The sequence below is a fragment of the Populus alba genome, chromosome 18 (genome assembly GCF_005239225.2).
Source record: "Populus alba chromosome 18, ASM523922v2, whole genome shotgun sequence".
NCBI lineage: Eukaryota > Viridiplantae > Streptophyta > Magnoliopsida > Malpighiales > Salicaceae > Populus > Populus alba.
Window position 1 is genome coordinate 10,649,344 of NC_133301.1, and position 16,821 is coordinate 10,666,164.

At 29.2% G+C, this 16,821-nt stretch overlaps 1 protein-coding gene across 3 annotated transcripts; it reads left to right on the top strand.

Annotated features, from left to right (window-relative positions):
- Nucleotides 1-8,664: 8,664 nt before the first annotated feature.
- On the top strand, nucleotides 8,665-14,483 carry LOC118051595 (2-methoxy-6-polyprenyl-1,4-benzoquinol methylase, mitochondrial). 3 transcript variants are annotated; one of them, XM_035062268.2, is made up of 9 exons: nucleotides 8,665-8,825; nucleotides 9,167-9,262; nucleotides 9,431-9,557; nucleotides 9,662-9,723; nucleotides 10,315-10,473; nucleotides 10,599-10,743; nucleotides 11,688-11,759; nucleotides 13,209-13,317; nucleotides 14,197-14,483. In XM_035062268.2, the coding sequence occupies exons 2-9, from the start codon at nucleotides 9,169-9,171 to the stop codon at nucleotides 14,296-14,298; spliced, it is 870 nt and encodes a 289-aa protein (XP_034918159.1). In that variant the 5' UTR covers nucleotides 8,665-8,825; nucleotides 9,167-9,168; the 3' UTR covers nucleotides 14,299-14,483. The 3 variants fall into 3 exon arrangements, with proteins under 3 accessions (XP_034918159.1, XP_073262195.1, XP_073262196.1); XM_073406094.1 differs by having other exon boundaries at nucleotides 14,222-14,483; XM_073406095.1 differs by lacking the exons at nucleotides 13,209-13,317; nucleotides 14,197-14,483 and adding an exon at nucleotides 12,664-13,202.
- Nucleotides 14,484-16,821: the final 2,338 nt, after the last annotated feature.

Sequence of the window (16,821 nt, forward strand, 5' to 3'; positions counted from 1 at the left end):
ATCCACAAGATCGAGAAAAAAACTTTCTAAACTTGAGGACGAGTTTTTTCTCAACCAAAAGGACTTAATACAGGAGTGTCCTCAAATAGTCCTACTAATGTTGAGCTACTTAATTTAGAATGACAATACAAATAAATGAAGTTCTTGATAATGTTTATTGTTGGCTCATGTGCCAACTTTGAGCCTGAATTTGTATATTTTCATTGCATGAGAAAATAAAATTATCCTATTTGGTTTTTAATTTCAGAATATGATCCTTTTAAATTGTTCAACCATTCATGCATTAGAGAGTTTTCTGTAATAAGTTAAGCCGGTTTTAATTTATAATCTTTCTAAGTGTTCGTTTGTGTTTTTAAAAAGTCAAAAACATGTGTTAGTTAATAATTGTCTAGTTTTCTATCCAAGTCATTTGTTTGGGTCTCAATTACATTATTTTAGTATTTTTCTAGATTTGGAGGGTATTTCGAAGTATATAATAATGATTCAAACTATGTATTGGGATCTTTTGGGGGGGGGGGAATGAATGAAAAGTTGTTGACTTGGGCTTTTAGCAACCTATCTTGTTCTATATCTTCTTTGTGAGTGGTGAACTTATTCCTTAACTTAATATCTCTAAAGTGGTGATTTAATTATATATTTAGGGTGGTGAGCTATTCACATATGTGTTTTCAATTCTGTATCATAAAATAGTGAGCAAAAACTATCATTTATGTGAGTAACCTGTTACTTTATGATTTTTATACCATCTCGATATCAAGTGCTCATGATGGAACGGACCACACATAAAAGGATGTTCATTGGTGAATGATGGTTTTTTACTAAGGTCCGAACACGAGGAAGAGTTTCTTCTAACCTGGAAAAATTTATATGGAAGTATTTTTTTAGGAAAATAAATATTTTCTTAATAAATTTTATTGTTTTCCTATTTTTTTTTCCATATTCAATATTATTACCCTTTTTAAATTTTTTTCCTATTTAAAGAGAATAGTTTTCCTAGTTTATTTTTACTATTTAGTATTACTAGGGCTTTCTAATTTTTATTTGTTTAAAGGATTATAATAGTTTTTTGGCAAGTAGAGACATGAATGAATAAAAATTAAGTTTTTTGAAAATCTATCTATACTTATAGTGTTTTTAGTTTTTAATGGTTTTGAATTATAACAAACCTCTTATTTTTCACTCTCATTCACGTAGTTAATATAATATAGAAATTCATTAATTATAGTTATGTTTTGATGATGTATTTGGTGGAGAAAAATTGTATCAAAATTAATATAAAAAAAAACTCATATATATTCTTATATATATTTGGCTATGAGATATAAGTAAGCTGCACGCCAATTTTATGATATAATGCAGGTTTATAGCACTTTGAACTATTTTTAATTTAGCAAAATACCCATTATATGATTTTATGTAGACTGCATATTAATGGAAAAATCCAACATTTTCATTAACAAATATCGACGATGACAATGAATTGAAATACTAAGGGGACTAAATTGACATAAGTTCAAGATATGGGGATCAAATATTGTAATTGATGTATTTTTGGGATTTTATTAACTCTTTGGTAAGTGCGCTGCGGTCTCAAACGAGAAGATATTTATGAGTTTGAGGTGGGGAGATGATAGATAATGTTTTGTTAGAAAGTGGACAATATGGTTTATCTCTTGCTTTCATGATGCTTTTTGTACTTTTTGTTTAAGAATGCCAGGGTGTTTTTTTTTTATTATTATTAGCACGTGCAAAGCTGGAATCTTACCCAAAAATAAAAATTAAAAAATTCAATAATATTAATCTTTTAACTTTTTTAAAATATTTTTTTTATTAATATATTAAAATATTTTTAACAACAATACATCAAAACAATTTAAAAATATAAAATATATTTTTAAAAATTATAAAACACAAATTACACGATAAACCCTAAGAGCATCTCCAATGAGAAATGCTATTTTGAAGAGCCAAATGAAGAAAATAGCTTTTTGAATAGTGTAAATATAGCTTTTTGTATTATGTGCATTCCAATGATAAAAAGCTATTTAGAAAAGCCATTTATATTTTAATATATTTCATGTTAAATTAATTTTAATATAATTATATAACTAATTTAGATATTTTATATATAATATAATTATGATGTTATTAATTATATAATTAATATGAGTAATTTATAAAAGTAATATAAAAGTAATAACAATATATTTAAAATAAAAATAAATTTCTAAATATTTAATTAAAAATACATTACATTAAAAAATAAATAAATCTAGTTAATTAAAAATACATTACATTAAAAAATAAATAAATCTAGTTAATTAAAAATACATTACATTAATCAATAAATAAATCTAGTTAATTAAAAATACATTAAATTACATTAATAATTAACCGGAGAATAATCGATTCTTGTTTTTTAAAATTTGAGAGAAGGGTGAGGCACAATACAAAAATTTAAAACTACAAGTTTTTTCTTCATGTATTTACAAACAAAATTTTCTATGTTTTTTAATAAATAAATAAAAAGAAGCTGTTGGCCAACGGCTATAAAAATAGCCGTTGGTTATTTTGGCCATTTCTACAGTTAAATATAGAAATGGCTCTTCACAAAGCAAAAAGTCATTTTGGCTATTGCTTTACATGTCCCGTTGGAGTGCTGAAAATAGAAAAATAGAAGGCATAGTACATATGGCTCTTCATTTGGAGCTGCCCTAACAACCTCAAAGTAATTAATCAAATAAAAAAATAGGTCATCATGCTTATATTTATTTTAATTATTCTATAATTAAATAATAATTATCTTTGAAATTAAGCTAAATAAAATATAATTTATCCTATGACTCATTTTAAAAATTAAAAATTTTAACTCTTTAAAGAATATTTGTGAAACACATAAATAAACAATAAACAAGTTCTTATTCGTTTTAAGTAAACTTAATATTTGTATTTTAAATTATTTAAAAAATAAATTTGATCTTGTGAATAAAACAAAATTTTCTAACATGATCTTGAACGGAGACAGAATATTTTATTTGTTATAATTGAAATTTTATCCGATTGAGATCCATGGTTTTTACTCGGATAATGTGTTGCGGGTGTAATCTTTAGCCTGTCGAAAACGTTGACCGGAAAACCTTGTCGAAGATTAGTCTTACAGCTAATTTTGTCCAAAATTGACCATAATCTGACTCAGCAACCAGTCATCATTTTGATTTTTAAGCTGACTCCAAGTTGGGGAATCCAACCCAAAAACTTATTCTCTATAAATTCCCATTAACAAGCCTATTTACTATTTCATGATCTGACTATTATTTAGACTCCATTTATTTGCGTACGTGGCAACCACAACAAAAATAAATATTTAATTATAAAAAAATATAATTTATTTTTGATGGAATTCATTATAATTTACATTTGAAATAAGATTTTGCCAAAGCAACTCCAAGCTACTTTTCTTCAAACAATGTTTCACTGAACACTACAATTTAATTGCACTGTTTACATGAATAGTTTTATTTTTTTTTTTTGTTTTCAATGTGTTAATTTTTTTAACAACTTTTTTTTTTAAAATTAATTTAGAGTGAATTACATTCACTCGCATTGTGATATGAACAATATTTTTTTTTCTGAAAAACTAGTGTAGAGTGAATTAAATTCACTCGCACTGTAATATTAATTTTATACCTGATAATATTTTATCTAATTTTATTACATGCTCAAAAAATTATGAAAAGTGTAGTTCTTATCGAATAAAATATTGTATGTAATGGAATTATAAATGGTTTAATGGAATAATAAAAAATATTTTATATGAAGTATTATTTATTTCATGATGTAATGGTAGTAATTAATTCTACAATATTTAAATTTAAAACCATCAATATTAATATATATATATATATATATATATATATATATATATATATTTACTTATTTTATAACCTCAATTTAAAAAATATTATTAACCAAACACATTAAACTTTTTTGTTCAACCTCAATTTTAACTATAGTTTTAACCAAACATATATAAATATCATACCAACCTTAACTAAAAGTACTTTTTATAAAATAATTTTTTTAAAACTATAACCACAAAAACTACCACAATACCAAATATACTTTTACTATTTCATAATAATAATAATAATAATAATAAAGAAATTAGAAAAGGGTGAATGATACGCATAATGTGTGGGAGCAGTGTAGACCATGTGAACAAGCTTTGTTGTAAAGGAAATGTCAATTTTATAGTAATTAGAATCTCTGATTGTTTTTTTTAGAGATTTTTTAGGTTGATTATGTTAAATAAAAAATTAAAATTATTTTAAAATAGGTCATTTAAAACAAGGTGTTTCATATCTATTTTTAATGATAAAAATATTTATTATATTTACATGCTAAAAAAACATACCTAAAGTAGTTTGTGTATTTATTAAAGATAAAAATAATTAAGAGAACCTAAAACAATAATTTGAAACTTGAGCCCCGTGATTTGGCACAATCCTTACATTTAGGCTTTGGACTAAGGGAATGATAATTGTTAAATAAGTTTCGGCCCATCTCTCTTAATTATGTTTGAAATGGGCTCGGGGCTGCTACTTTATTCTTAATAAGCCTATGGTGAGATATATAGTGCCTGTTTCACCGTCAGTGATTTGGCAGAGTCCTTACATTTTGCTTGGGATTTGGGGTGCCTTCGTTGCCTCTTCTCTTCTGCACCGGCAGTGAGTTTCACCGTGGTTTTAAAAAAATATGTTTGTTTTTGAAATAGTTTTTATTATAGTTTTTATTATTATAATTTTTTAAAAAATAAGTTTAAAAAAAAGTATGGTTAGTTATAATTAGTTGAATTTAAATACTTAAGTAAAAATTATAGTTCAAATTTATGTATAGCAAAAACATGTATAAAATGTTGCTTTTCAAAATACTTTTTACTTGAAAATACATCAAAATAATATATTTTTTTTATTTTTTAAAAATTATTTTTGATATTAGTGCATCAAAATGATCTGAAAACACAAAAAAATATATCAAATTAAAACAAAGAAAAAAATAAAATAAAAATTTAAATTTAAATTTTTTTAAAAACACATTTAAAATACAAAAACAAACAGAGTTTTACAAATTTTAATTAAAAAAACATATAAAAACTGTTTTATAAAAATTACTTCATAAAAACTGCATTTCAAACTCAAATCTTTTTAGTAAGCCTTACAATTTAATTTCTTCCCAAACATCTTATTGCGTTTATTTTCATGTAAATGCAAAATTTGGTTATAAACAAACGCAAAGATCAATGCATATGAAAGTAATCTTTTCCTTTTCTTTTTCTTCATCATTGAAATAAGGCCTACGTACTACTTTTGATTTTGTGTTGTTGTGTTGGTCGGTGGCAGGTGGTTCGACATGAGGAGAGGGGGTCTATTCGATGGCTGGAAAAGGAGGGTGGTCTACCGGAGGAGGGCTCTCATGAGGAGAGGGACTTTTCGATGGCTGGAAAATGGATTAAAATTATTAGGCAAGAAACTTAAATTAATTATTGATCAACTTAGCATGAAATTTAAAAATTTATCACAATTATAACCAAATTCAGCATGAAATTAAGAGGTAACAAATTAAAATTAAATAAGTCAACTCATATATTCTTTGAAGGAAATTGTCATTGAATTAATGAGCTTCTTTTTAAAATAAAAATGTCACTGGATTAATGAGCCTTTTCTTGAAATAAAAATGTGATTGAATTGAAATAAAAATGCCATTAAGACTATATAATTTATTTTTCATCATCCTCATGAAGAAGTTATAGCATCTACTACGTTTAGCTTATGATGGAGTTCTTCAAATCACTATTTAGCTATTGTGATTATCACATATTTTTTAAAAATAAATTACCCTAATGGCCTAATGGATCTAGCTATGTTTATCATTTTTAATTGTTATTTATAAGGAATAGATGCACCATAATCATTATTTTTGTCATCAACTTTGCAAATTTAGTCGACTAAAGAATTAATTATAAAACATTTTTAAACTTTCTTGTTTTAGGACCAAACCATAAATTTTAATAATTGTATTCTTACAAGGTCTAATTAGTGAAGAAAAAAAAATGCTAGGAGTTGTTGGGTTTGGAAAGCCACACCCACATACCTAGCCTAAAAGGTAAAAGCCCATGCACATCTAGGTCTAAAAGACTAGTCTTGCATCCTTTGTTCTGTTTTTAGGTGTAAATATTTTTTAATTTCACTAATATCAAAATTAGAAACATAAAATAAAATTTTTATTTAATATTCAATATTTATTTTTTAAAAATAAAACCATGCACTAAAAAAATTATATAATTTAGGTAGATCTTTTTTCCCTATTGTTACTTAAGCCAAGAGAAATCACATAAAATTTGAGAATCATTTATCCAAAGGAGTTTTTATTTAAATAAAATTTATTTATATCATCTAAAAAAAATGAATAAATGATGCAAGTAGTTTTTATTTTTTTTAATTGAGTGAACAACATAACACATTCTTCACTTGGATAAATAACATGTCATTCAATATTGTCTTTTCTAGCCACCTTTGCTAATTGAAAAATAAGGGTTGATTGAAAAATAAGGGTTTGAGTTTGAGAGCCTAAAAATCCAATTTTTAACTTGTTTTCATTTGAAAAAACTTCAAAAATATCATAGGAACCTAAATATAAACTCATTTCTAATATCAAAACCATGCTAATTGCTTTAAAAACTAAAGATCCAATTGTATTTAAAACTTTTTAAGAACTCTAACATATTTTTTTAGCATGTTCAAAGGGTAACACTACCTCCATTAAACTCTCCTCTTAAAAACAAATCTATTAACACCAAAATCTTTTTTTTTTTTGTTATAATGTGTCAAGCAAATCTTTTCTCTTTCTTTTGTCATTTTTTGATGACTATCTCTCCTTTTTCAATGCCTATAAACTAAAATATAATAAAAATAAACTTTATAACTGAAATATAAAATTCTAAAACAACAAAGACAACATAATACAAAAATAAAAAAAGGGGATCAAAATGAATTTTGTCACACCTTTTGAATAAAACAACTAGAAAAATGAATTTTTATGTTAATTTTAGTCCTTATTGTTTTATTTTTTCTAAAACAATAACCTAAAATTTTATTTTGTAAAATCAATCATTCATCTAACATCAAAATATTTTATGACATTTTACATCCACAGGAGCATGTAAATCAAAATAAATCCAAAACAAAACATGACAACTTAACTTATGAGAATCAAATTAAAAAGAAAAAAGAATTTAATAACCAAAGATAACAGAGTTAAACATTTGATTTAATCACTCTTGAATTTGATTCCTAAAATTTTGAAAGATAAAATATGATATGATGAATAGTGATGTTTGCATAATTAAAAATCCACATCTTTTAGTGTTTTGCTAGTTAAATGACCTGCGCGATACTACAAGTTAATTTTTTTTAATATAAAAAAATATTAAAAAAAAATTAATATTTAAAAGTGTTGGGTTTTTTTTGCAAAGTTATACCCAAGAGTTTTAAGTTTGGTTACAATGCTTGACCCCAGAGTAATATTTATAATATTGGTAATAATATTAATCTTACATGACTTAAGTTCAAGTGAATCTAGCTGCAACATCGGATCCAAGAGCATTGGATGTGGGTCTGGCCATAAGGTTGTGTCATAAAAGTGTGATAATTAAATAGATTAATTAAAAAAAAAATCAAAGAAAAAAAAACCAATAAGAAGAAAAAAAACTAATGAAGAAAAAGAAAAAAAAAAATATAAATTAACCGGGTTAACCTTTCAAACTAGGTTAACAAGGTTAACCTGTCAAACTTGGGATCCACGTTATGAAAGTTTGATAACTAAATAGAAAAAAAAAAATTGACGGGTTTATCCAGAATTAACTGAGTTAGCTCGTCAAACCAAGTTAACCCGTCAAACCCGAGATACGTGTTATGAAAATTTGATAATTAAAGAAAAAAATTTAACATTATCAAACTAAACTAAACAAAAAAATTAATTAAAAAGAAAAATAATTTCAGGTTAACTAGTCAAACTAGATTAACCCATTAAACCTGGGATCTGTGTCATGAAAATCTGATAACTAAATAAAATTTTTTTAGCATTTACAAACTAAATTAAAAAAAAATTCATTAGAAGAAAAATAACAAAAAAAAAAGATAGCTACATTATTTTTTAGGATATGTTATAATAAAATAGAATAATAATAATAATATAATAATAATAATATAATTATAATAATGGAAAAAGTTAAAAGGCGTCGAAAAAACTACACTACTTTTTCCATATTTTTTAAAGTATTTTATAATATAATTGTTATATATATATATATATATATATTAATTTAAATCTTTGATTATATACCCTCTCGAGTCATAAATTGAACTTTAAATTAAGTTAAATAAGATTGAATTTTATAACAACATATAATTTTAGTATATGAAAAATTATGATTAGGTATATTTTAAAAATGTGTTTGGCATGAAATAACATTAAATTAATATTTTTTTAATATTTTTAAATAATTTTAATATCCTAATATTAAAATTAAAAAATATAAAAACATTTATTTTAATATATTTTCCAAAAAAAAAAAAAAACAATACTTTAAAAATTCACCAAACACCTTAATTTTGAATTCTGAAAACACTTTCTTCGAGACGAAACGAAACACCACCGCCTTCACAATTTTAACTTTGAGCCCAAAAAACAACCAAAGAGATCATCAGCAAAGAAATAGAAGAAGAAGTTTGTAAATTAGTTGGTACAGAAATCACTGTTGAATTAAGGTATGATGAATGAACGTAATTTATTCTGTTTTCTCTTCATCCTCTTTCTTCTTTAACCCAATTTGGATAGAGATTTGAGAGAAATAATTATGAAATCTGGAGGGCAAAGATTTTGTTTTACCCCTTTGCTTTCTTTTATTTTTTTTTCTGTCTTTCATTTTGCCTTTCTTTTCTTAGTTTAATTTTCTCAATTGCGATTTAATTTTATAGCTAGAGCATTCTGACCATTGCGTATTTGACACATTATCCAACTGGGCTCCATGATCCTAAGAACGAATTTGATTTTTTTTTTCTAATATATATATTTATGTTGTGTGTGTGTGGGTGGGTCTGGGTGGCAGACATGGCGCTGAAATTGGTTAGCAGGAAGCTGGGGAGCAAATTCTTGCCCATGCTGTCTTCCACTTCTCCACTGCATTCACATGCCACTAGCTTTGGTAGGTTCTTGAGTAATATGATTCCTCTTCTTCTTGAGTGTGTCTTTTTTAGTCTGCCTTCTTTGAACTACTAATTGTTTGTTTTCATTTTGATTTGTCTCGTTAAATTGAACATCCTGAACGAACCCTCTTAACAACACGTTAGACATTCTTAAAAAATCATTTCAGGATTCAAACATGTTCGAGAAGAAGAAAAAAGTCAACTGGTTGGTAATGTTTTCAGCAGTGTGGCCTCAAATTATGATCTCATGAATGATTTAATGAGTGGTGGATTACATAGGTTATGGAAGGACAGGTCAGAATACGTTGAGGATGCATTTTTTAATGATTGCTTGTTATGTTGTATACTTCACTCTGGGTTCATGGTGACATTAGCTACTTTTCTATGATGCTTTCTAGACTGGTTTCTATGCTGAATCCATTTCCTGGAATGAAGCATCTTGATGTGGCTGGGGGAACAGGTGAGTACTGATATAAAACTATGACATGTTATAAAGAAAATAAAAGCACTTTATTTGATTAGAAAAGCTTTAATGAATAGAAATCGGGAGGTGAAGCCACACCATGTGGCCATGTGTAAAAACAACCATCTGATTTACAAGGATAATGTCTCCAGAGCCCATACATCTCTTTCCTTTGCATAGCACCCAAAAGAATACTAATAGTGAGAAGACTTGCTTGCGCAAATCTCTTGTTCAACTATGGTGTAAAAGCAAGTGGCTAACTGGTTCAGCTGCAAATTTACATAATGTCTCCAGAGCCCTTAAAGTTCGTCATTTCATCTCAAGTTGATTCAGATTCTATCCATACAAATCTAGAAACCAAAATGCCAAGTCTTCCTTTGGTCTCAGTTTTGCTAGTATTAAATCCTTGGAAAACCCTCTTCATATAACCTTTACATCCACCTTTTAAATATGCACGCTCTACTTCTATCTAGCAAATTGTTCAACTAAAATTGATAATTGGTATCTTCTTATTCTCGTTGTTTTTTCATTGTTATCTCATAGTTTTTATGAGTTATAAGATCTTGAGTTTGAAATTCTTAATTGCAGGAGATGTTGCTTTCAGGATTCTGGATGGTATAAGTAGTATCAAGCGTAGAGCAAATCAAGATCCCATTAATGATCATTTACAGGAAGAAACACAGATACATGTGTGTGACATAAACCCAAACATGTTAAATGTTGGCAGAAAACGGGCTATAGAGAGAGGTATGAATCAGGAAGGATTAGGACTTGAGTGAAATCCATGGATGGTCTAATTACTGTTTATTAATATCGATTTCTCGATGAGTGATGGTTTTCTTTCCTTTTTTTTTTTTAATTGACGCTTGCAGGTCTTGGAGAAGACAAATCCCTCATATGGGTGGAAGGAGATGCTGAAGCCTTGAGTTTTGAAGATAATACCATGGATGGCTACACAATAGCATTTGGAATTAGGAATGTTACACACATAGAGAAAGTTCTTGCTGAAGCGTATAGGTATGCTCATAACCTCTACTCATAATTTTGTGGCTTGCTGTTGACATATTCACCCAAATTATATTAGACCCTCTAGACATAAATTATAAATAGCAAGCTAACGATCCTCTCATTAAGGTTGTAAAACTAAACCATGACAAATAATCATTTCACCACTACTGATGCGATATCAAGTTACTCTGTTACAGGCTTTTAAGGATGGCTTATCTAGTTAGAGGATCCGATGGACTGTTATGAATTAAAGGAAATGTAGCCTTTATCTTCTAAAATCAATGTTTATAACATATTTTCTCCAAAGAAAATGTATATAACAATGACATTTGTTGGTTACAATTGCAAAAATAGCACTGAACATGCATATTATTAAGATCAATATGTCAAGAAAGTTACTTGAGTTATCATGGTGCTACTGTGGATAAGACCTTCATCAGTGTCTGAGTAAAGGGGATCTGAATCCACTACCAGCTTAAATTCTGAGAGGGTAGAGGTTCCTAGCTAATTTTTGTTTTCCACTTCGAGAGCTGACCTTGTTTGCTCCAAGTTAGGTACTTGCATTAAATGTTTGCTGTTGAATTTGAAATAAGGACAATTAGAAGTGGAATTAGGTGGTGAGAAAGTTAAATATTAGGTTTAAATTTTATGAGACCCAACGACTGCATGGAGAGTTTTTAAAAGATATGAGTTGAAGCATGAAGCTAACAAGAAAATCGTTTAGATGATGACTATGAATTTATTAACACAATGTCTTGTTTCAGTCTAAACTATGGTGTATTTGTGCTAGTTGTTATGTGTTTTCCATTCAATTAGTAAATGTCTTCTCTTTCGATATGTATGATCAGCAGGCTATTCTTCTGTTATATGGTCCCCTTTCTTTCTTCAGAAATTTTCCAGCTTGTGTTATATACATTAATGTTTCATGCAAGCTTCATCTGTTATTTTACTAGGGTATTAAAACACGGAGGAAGATTTCTTTGCCTTGAACTGAGCCACGTTGAAGTTCCTGTGTTTAAAGAATTGTGAGTACACCTTCTTACATACATTAAAGGATAAACGTTAGCATTTCTTGTAGTATCATTTTTAGGCATTATTTCAACAAAAAATATCCTTTTTCCTGTGTTTAATTTTTTCTCAATTTTAATAAATTGACAAGTCAATAAATTATGCCAGAAGTGGTCAGTCTTTCCTTTCTGGTAGTGTATAGGTGGTGAAATGTTTTTTTTACAAATTAAATAAAAAAGGATAAATTACAATAACTCCCATGAGGTGTGGTGAAACTATAGCCACCACCCAAAAGTTTGAAGTTATGACAAAATCCCCCCTCCATGTTCAATTAAATAAGATAAAAACCCTCTTTTATGCCCAAAATATTGTTACTGTCAAAGTAGTATTTTTAAATCCATTTAGAATATCATGCTATATATATATATATATATTTATTTATTTATTTATTTATTTATTTTGCAAATCTTCAAAGTTTTGAGTTGTAACAATAAGTTCACCATACCTCAGGGTGTTTACTAATTTACCCAGCTCTATAACATGGTTTCTTCATCTTTATTGAATATTAACTATCCAGCCTCTTTCTTTCCATAGAAAATAGTCAATCATAGAGACGAAGGCCTTGGTGTGATGAAGTGAAATTGACAGAGAAATATTACTTCTTAGTTCTAAATCGAATTCAATAATGCAAGTCACATGCTCCCATAACCCACCTTTCTCATTGAAGTTCTGGATTCATTTTTCTATATTCCTATTATTATAGGCGTTTATATTTGTATTGATTATGAATCTACAGTTTATAAAGAGTAGATTGATTTATTTTATTGTCTCTAATTGATTTTTCTGTGCACTACATACCTGCTGTTAGTCTACATACAATTGTTGTTTCCTAACCAATTAATCCCACTAGGGTGCAAACAGATTGTTACCTGGGAGCATAATGTTGATTGAGAAGATGATGAACTTTAATAAAATATGGTCAAAACATCATGGCTACGGAGATTAGTGTTCTGTAGATGTTGCAAGACGAAGTACAAAAAGTGGCAAATACTGTGATTGAACCAGATTAACATTATGCTGATGTTGCAATACAAACAAAACAACAATAGCATGTAGATCCTGAAATAAATTAGCTTTTACTAATTACATGAACTTTGAATTGTTAAGAAGACCTTGCTGTTTCACTTGAATTTGAGTGGTTGAAATTTTGCTGATTAGTTTTCAATCCTTGCATGCTCTGGCATGTGGAAAGCACTCACATGGAAGACTTTATGATTGTTTGTAGCAAGAAAAAGATATATGCTCACTGCTCAAGCTTTATTCTATGGATTGCAGATGACTTCCACTGTCCCAGCTAATCTTAGTGAAGCTTAGCTTTCTTTCCACTTCAATTTGTTTTTTTTCCTCATATTTTTCAGAACACTGCATCATCTATCCTGTTTCAAGAATGTTCCTTTTTCTTGCAGATATGATTACTATTCATTCTCAGTCATTCCAGCTGTGGGAGAGCTAGTTGCAGGTGATCGGGATTCTTATCAGTACTTAGTTGAGAGCATACGTCGTTTTCCTCCACAGGTCATAATTTTGTCCTATGTACTTTTGCAAATATTACCACAATTTTGCCGAAGTATCTTAGAAGCTAAGAAATTGAGTCCACACTATAGTGTGGTGCCTTTGTAGAACCCTGGATGTTACATATACTGCGATAACTCAATCAAGGAATTGAAGTTTTCTATATCCCAATACATACTTCAGCGGAGCCTTTTTCTGAAAATAAGATATAAAATAAAAATTAAAACAACTGGTGTATTTTGTGTATGCAAGTGAACGCCTTATCCTTGAATGTGGAAACTAGATATTTTTATAGCAACCTTACATGGTTACATGGATTATTGCTTTTTGCATATTCCAAATGTGAATATGCACAAGATAGAATATGATTTTAATATGGCATGCAAGAGTGTTTTAATGATCATTGTACATGGCTCAAGGTTATAAATTCATTTCTTTTACTAAAAGAAAGAAAAGAATCAACTCATATTTATTACATTGAACTGCCAGTAATGTGTTATCGGCATGTATTTTTATCTGAAACAGTGCATCTAACTATATATATATATATATATATATTCCCCCCCCCTCTAATTAGACTATATAAAGTATCATTTGAAGAAAATGTAAGCCTTATATTAGATTCATTAGTTGTGCACTTTGAAAGATATTTTCTGCTCAGTAATCTGCAACTGATAAATTTGAACCCTATGTGTGAATCCCTGTGAGTTAACTGATTGGAATTAAATTACCTTAGCTGAGAGAGGAGAGAGGGGAGGGAGGCATGAGGACAATGGACTATCTAGGAGCTTATATTGCATGTGCTCGCTGATAACCTGGGTTTAATTGTGTGTGTACCTTTGTCTGGTATACTTAATGACTTATTGCAAGTGATGAATGCAGGAGAAATTTGCTTCGATGATTGCAGATGCAGGATTTCAGAAGGTTGAGTATGAGAATCTCGTTGGGGGAGTTGTAGCCATTCATTCAGGTTTAAAAATATGAAGGTGTTCAAGGACAAACCTTTGTCTCAATTTTTTCTTAAATAATGCATCTGCAAGTTTTTTGAGGGTGCAGAAATTTTGTCAGCACACCTACTATCCTCTTTCTTGTCTATTTAGACGTTCAATTCAGAGGGCTAATGCATTTTTTGTATGGTTTTGGTGTTGAATAAATGACTCTTCAGCCTACTCTTTGGCTCTCCCCCCCCCCCCCCCCCCCCCCAAATAGATATACACTAATCTTGTTTCCCTTAATACAAACTCAAGATTTTGATGCAAGAAAAGCAAAATGGAGGGACTGGGTAATATTAGAGGTAATTATTTTCGGTTTAGTTTTTACATGAAAAAATTAACCAAATCAATATTATTATTTTTAAAAATTTAAAATTGAACTGAAACTGATTGATTTTAGTTCGGCTTGGTTTTTGTTGTTCAAAAATCAGTAAAACCGAAAAGCAAATTTCACTTATGTTGTTTAGGAACTTCATTCAATTTACATGACCAAGACATAATTGAAAGGAAAACAGATCTATCCATAAAATATAAGCAAATCTTGTTTTTGTTGTTCAGGAACTTCTTTCAATTTACATGACCAAGATATAATGAAAGGAAAGCAGATTTGCCCGTAAAATACAAGCAAATCTTGATTTTTGTTGTTCAGGAATTCTAGTTAAAATACAAGCAAAACCAGAGTTGTAAATTATATCATAATAACAAAAAAAAACTTATAAAATATCAAGAAAAATAGAAACGAGAGATCAATCAAGATAGAAAGGAAAACATATCTGCCTATAATGAATGAGTTAAATCCAAATGAGAGCTCAAGATTAAAAGGAAAATAGATTTGCCCAATGTGATGTAGTTTGATTGAAGTAAATGGTGAAGTTCATGAATTTGTTGCCAAGGGAGAGAAGAGAATATGATGGAGAAGATAAGATGCAGGACGAACTTGTAGAGAGAAAAAGGGAGAAAAAAAAGTAGGGGGGGCTGTGAAAAGATGATGAGAGGCTGTGGGGAGGGGGAGGGGCGGCGGCGGCGACGGTTTAGGACCTTTAGGTTAGAGATTATTTATTAACTTTTTTTTTTTTTTCCAGAGTTAATGAGTTATGGTTGAACCGATTCGGTTCAGTTGGTTTCAAGCATTTGAAACCGAAACTGAATTGAACCGGGAATTTTTTGGGTTTTCTAATTGGTTGATTTATTTTTTTTTCTCGGCTTGGTTTTTTAGTTATTTTTTTTTTGGTTATTTTAGTTTAATCAATTTTTCAGATTTTTCTGTCATCCCTGGCCAATAACAGCAAATTAAAGAAGATAATGAACAATTTCAGAGGATTGGTTTTCAACGAGTCAATAGCGTGCTTATTCGGAGGCACAACGTGACTGCCTGCCAAAGGAACACGCCCATGAAATTGGCAGCCATCAACCTTCATAGAAGAAAGCATTAGTCATAAGCAACGTGTTATTAGTCTTCCAATATACATCTTCATAAATGAGAGTTGTAAGCTGCAGATTGCTTTTCCTCACTCAAACTGATGCTCTGCTTGCTTTTAACAAAAGAAGAAAAAAATAAAATAAAGGAAAGGAAATGAGAAGGCTTGCCTGACCAGATGAGAAATGCTGCTGGTGGCCTAATGTAGAGGTTGGCGTGACTGAGAAGGGGATTCCTACTATTCACGGTGTTGTTGGCTGAGGTTGGTCACTGTGGAGAGGAAGTGTAGATTTTGCTATGCCTGAGGCTGGTCACGGAAACACTGTTAGGGTTGAGATTTGTAACTTTTGCTGTGGAGTTTGAGGTGAAGTTGCTGGAATCAATGATTGTTGAGGGGTCTCTGATGTAGCTAAAAAAAGGGTTGTTTGCTAAGATGAGGAAGAAAGGCTGGTTTTATGGCTTTTAGGAAGATGGTTTTGGGATTTTCAAGGTCTGGGACAAGAGGCTGGTCATGCGCTTTTTGTGGTGGAGCTGAGATCTCCCTGGTAGAGGAAACTAGTGCAAAAGGATTCTTCATTTTTTCCTGGTTTTTCTCCCCCTGGTTGACATGAGGTTGGTATTTACAGGCGGTGAGGGACATGTGAGACCACCTTACTCTGATGATGAATTTTTTTTTCTAAGATACATATAACAATCGATTGAAAGAGAGATACAAGGATGATCTGTTGACTTATCTAGATCTCAATTTAGATTTGTGGTTGGTGATACGATCAAAAGATTGATGTCTTCTCCCAAGTGTAAGAATATCGAAGTAATAAACATAAATTAACATGAGTGTAAATATTAACATAAATTTTCTTTGGTAAAACTGTTAAATCCGGTAGTGTAAAATGATCAACTTAAAACATAAAACATGCTAAGTTGTCTTTTAAACTACCTTTATCATTATATTACCAACCTTAAAACATCAACCTATGCATCAAACAAAACATGAAAATACATAGGCATACCAAATCATGGCATAACTAACTATCTAAGCACAAACATCTATGACATATTAAACTAGCAAAGCAATCATAGTGGGTGCACAATGAATGT

Bases quoted from the DNA above. Each gene is read 5' to 3' on its own strand.
- LOC118051595 (XM_035062268.2), top strand. From the start codon at position 9,169: ATGGCGCTGAAATTGGTTAGCAGGAAGCTGGGGAGCAAATTCTTGCCC. The intron at 9,558-9,661 runs GTCAGAATACGT...GATGCTTTCTAG, and splicing joins CATAGGTTATGGAAGGACAG to ACTGGTTTCTATGCTGAATC. The intron at 9,724-10,314 runs GTGAGTACTGAT...TCTTAATTGCAG, and splicing joins TGATGTGGCTGGGGGAACAG to GAGATGTTGCTTTCAGGATT.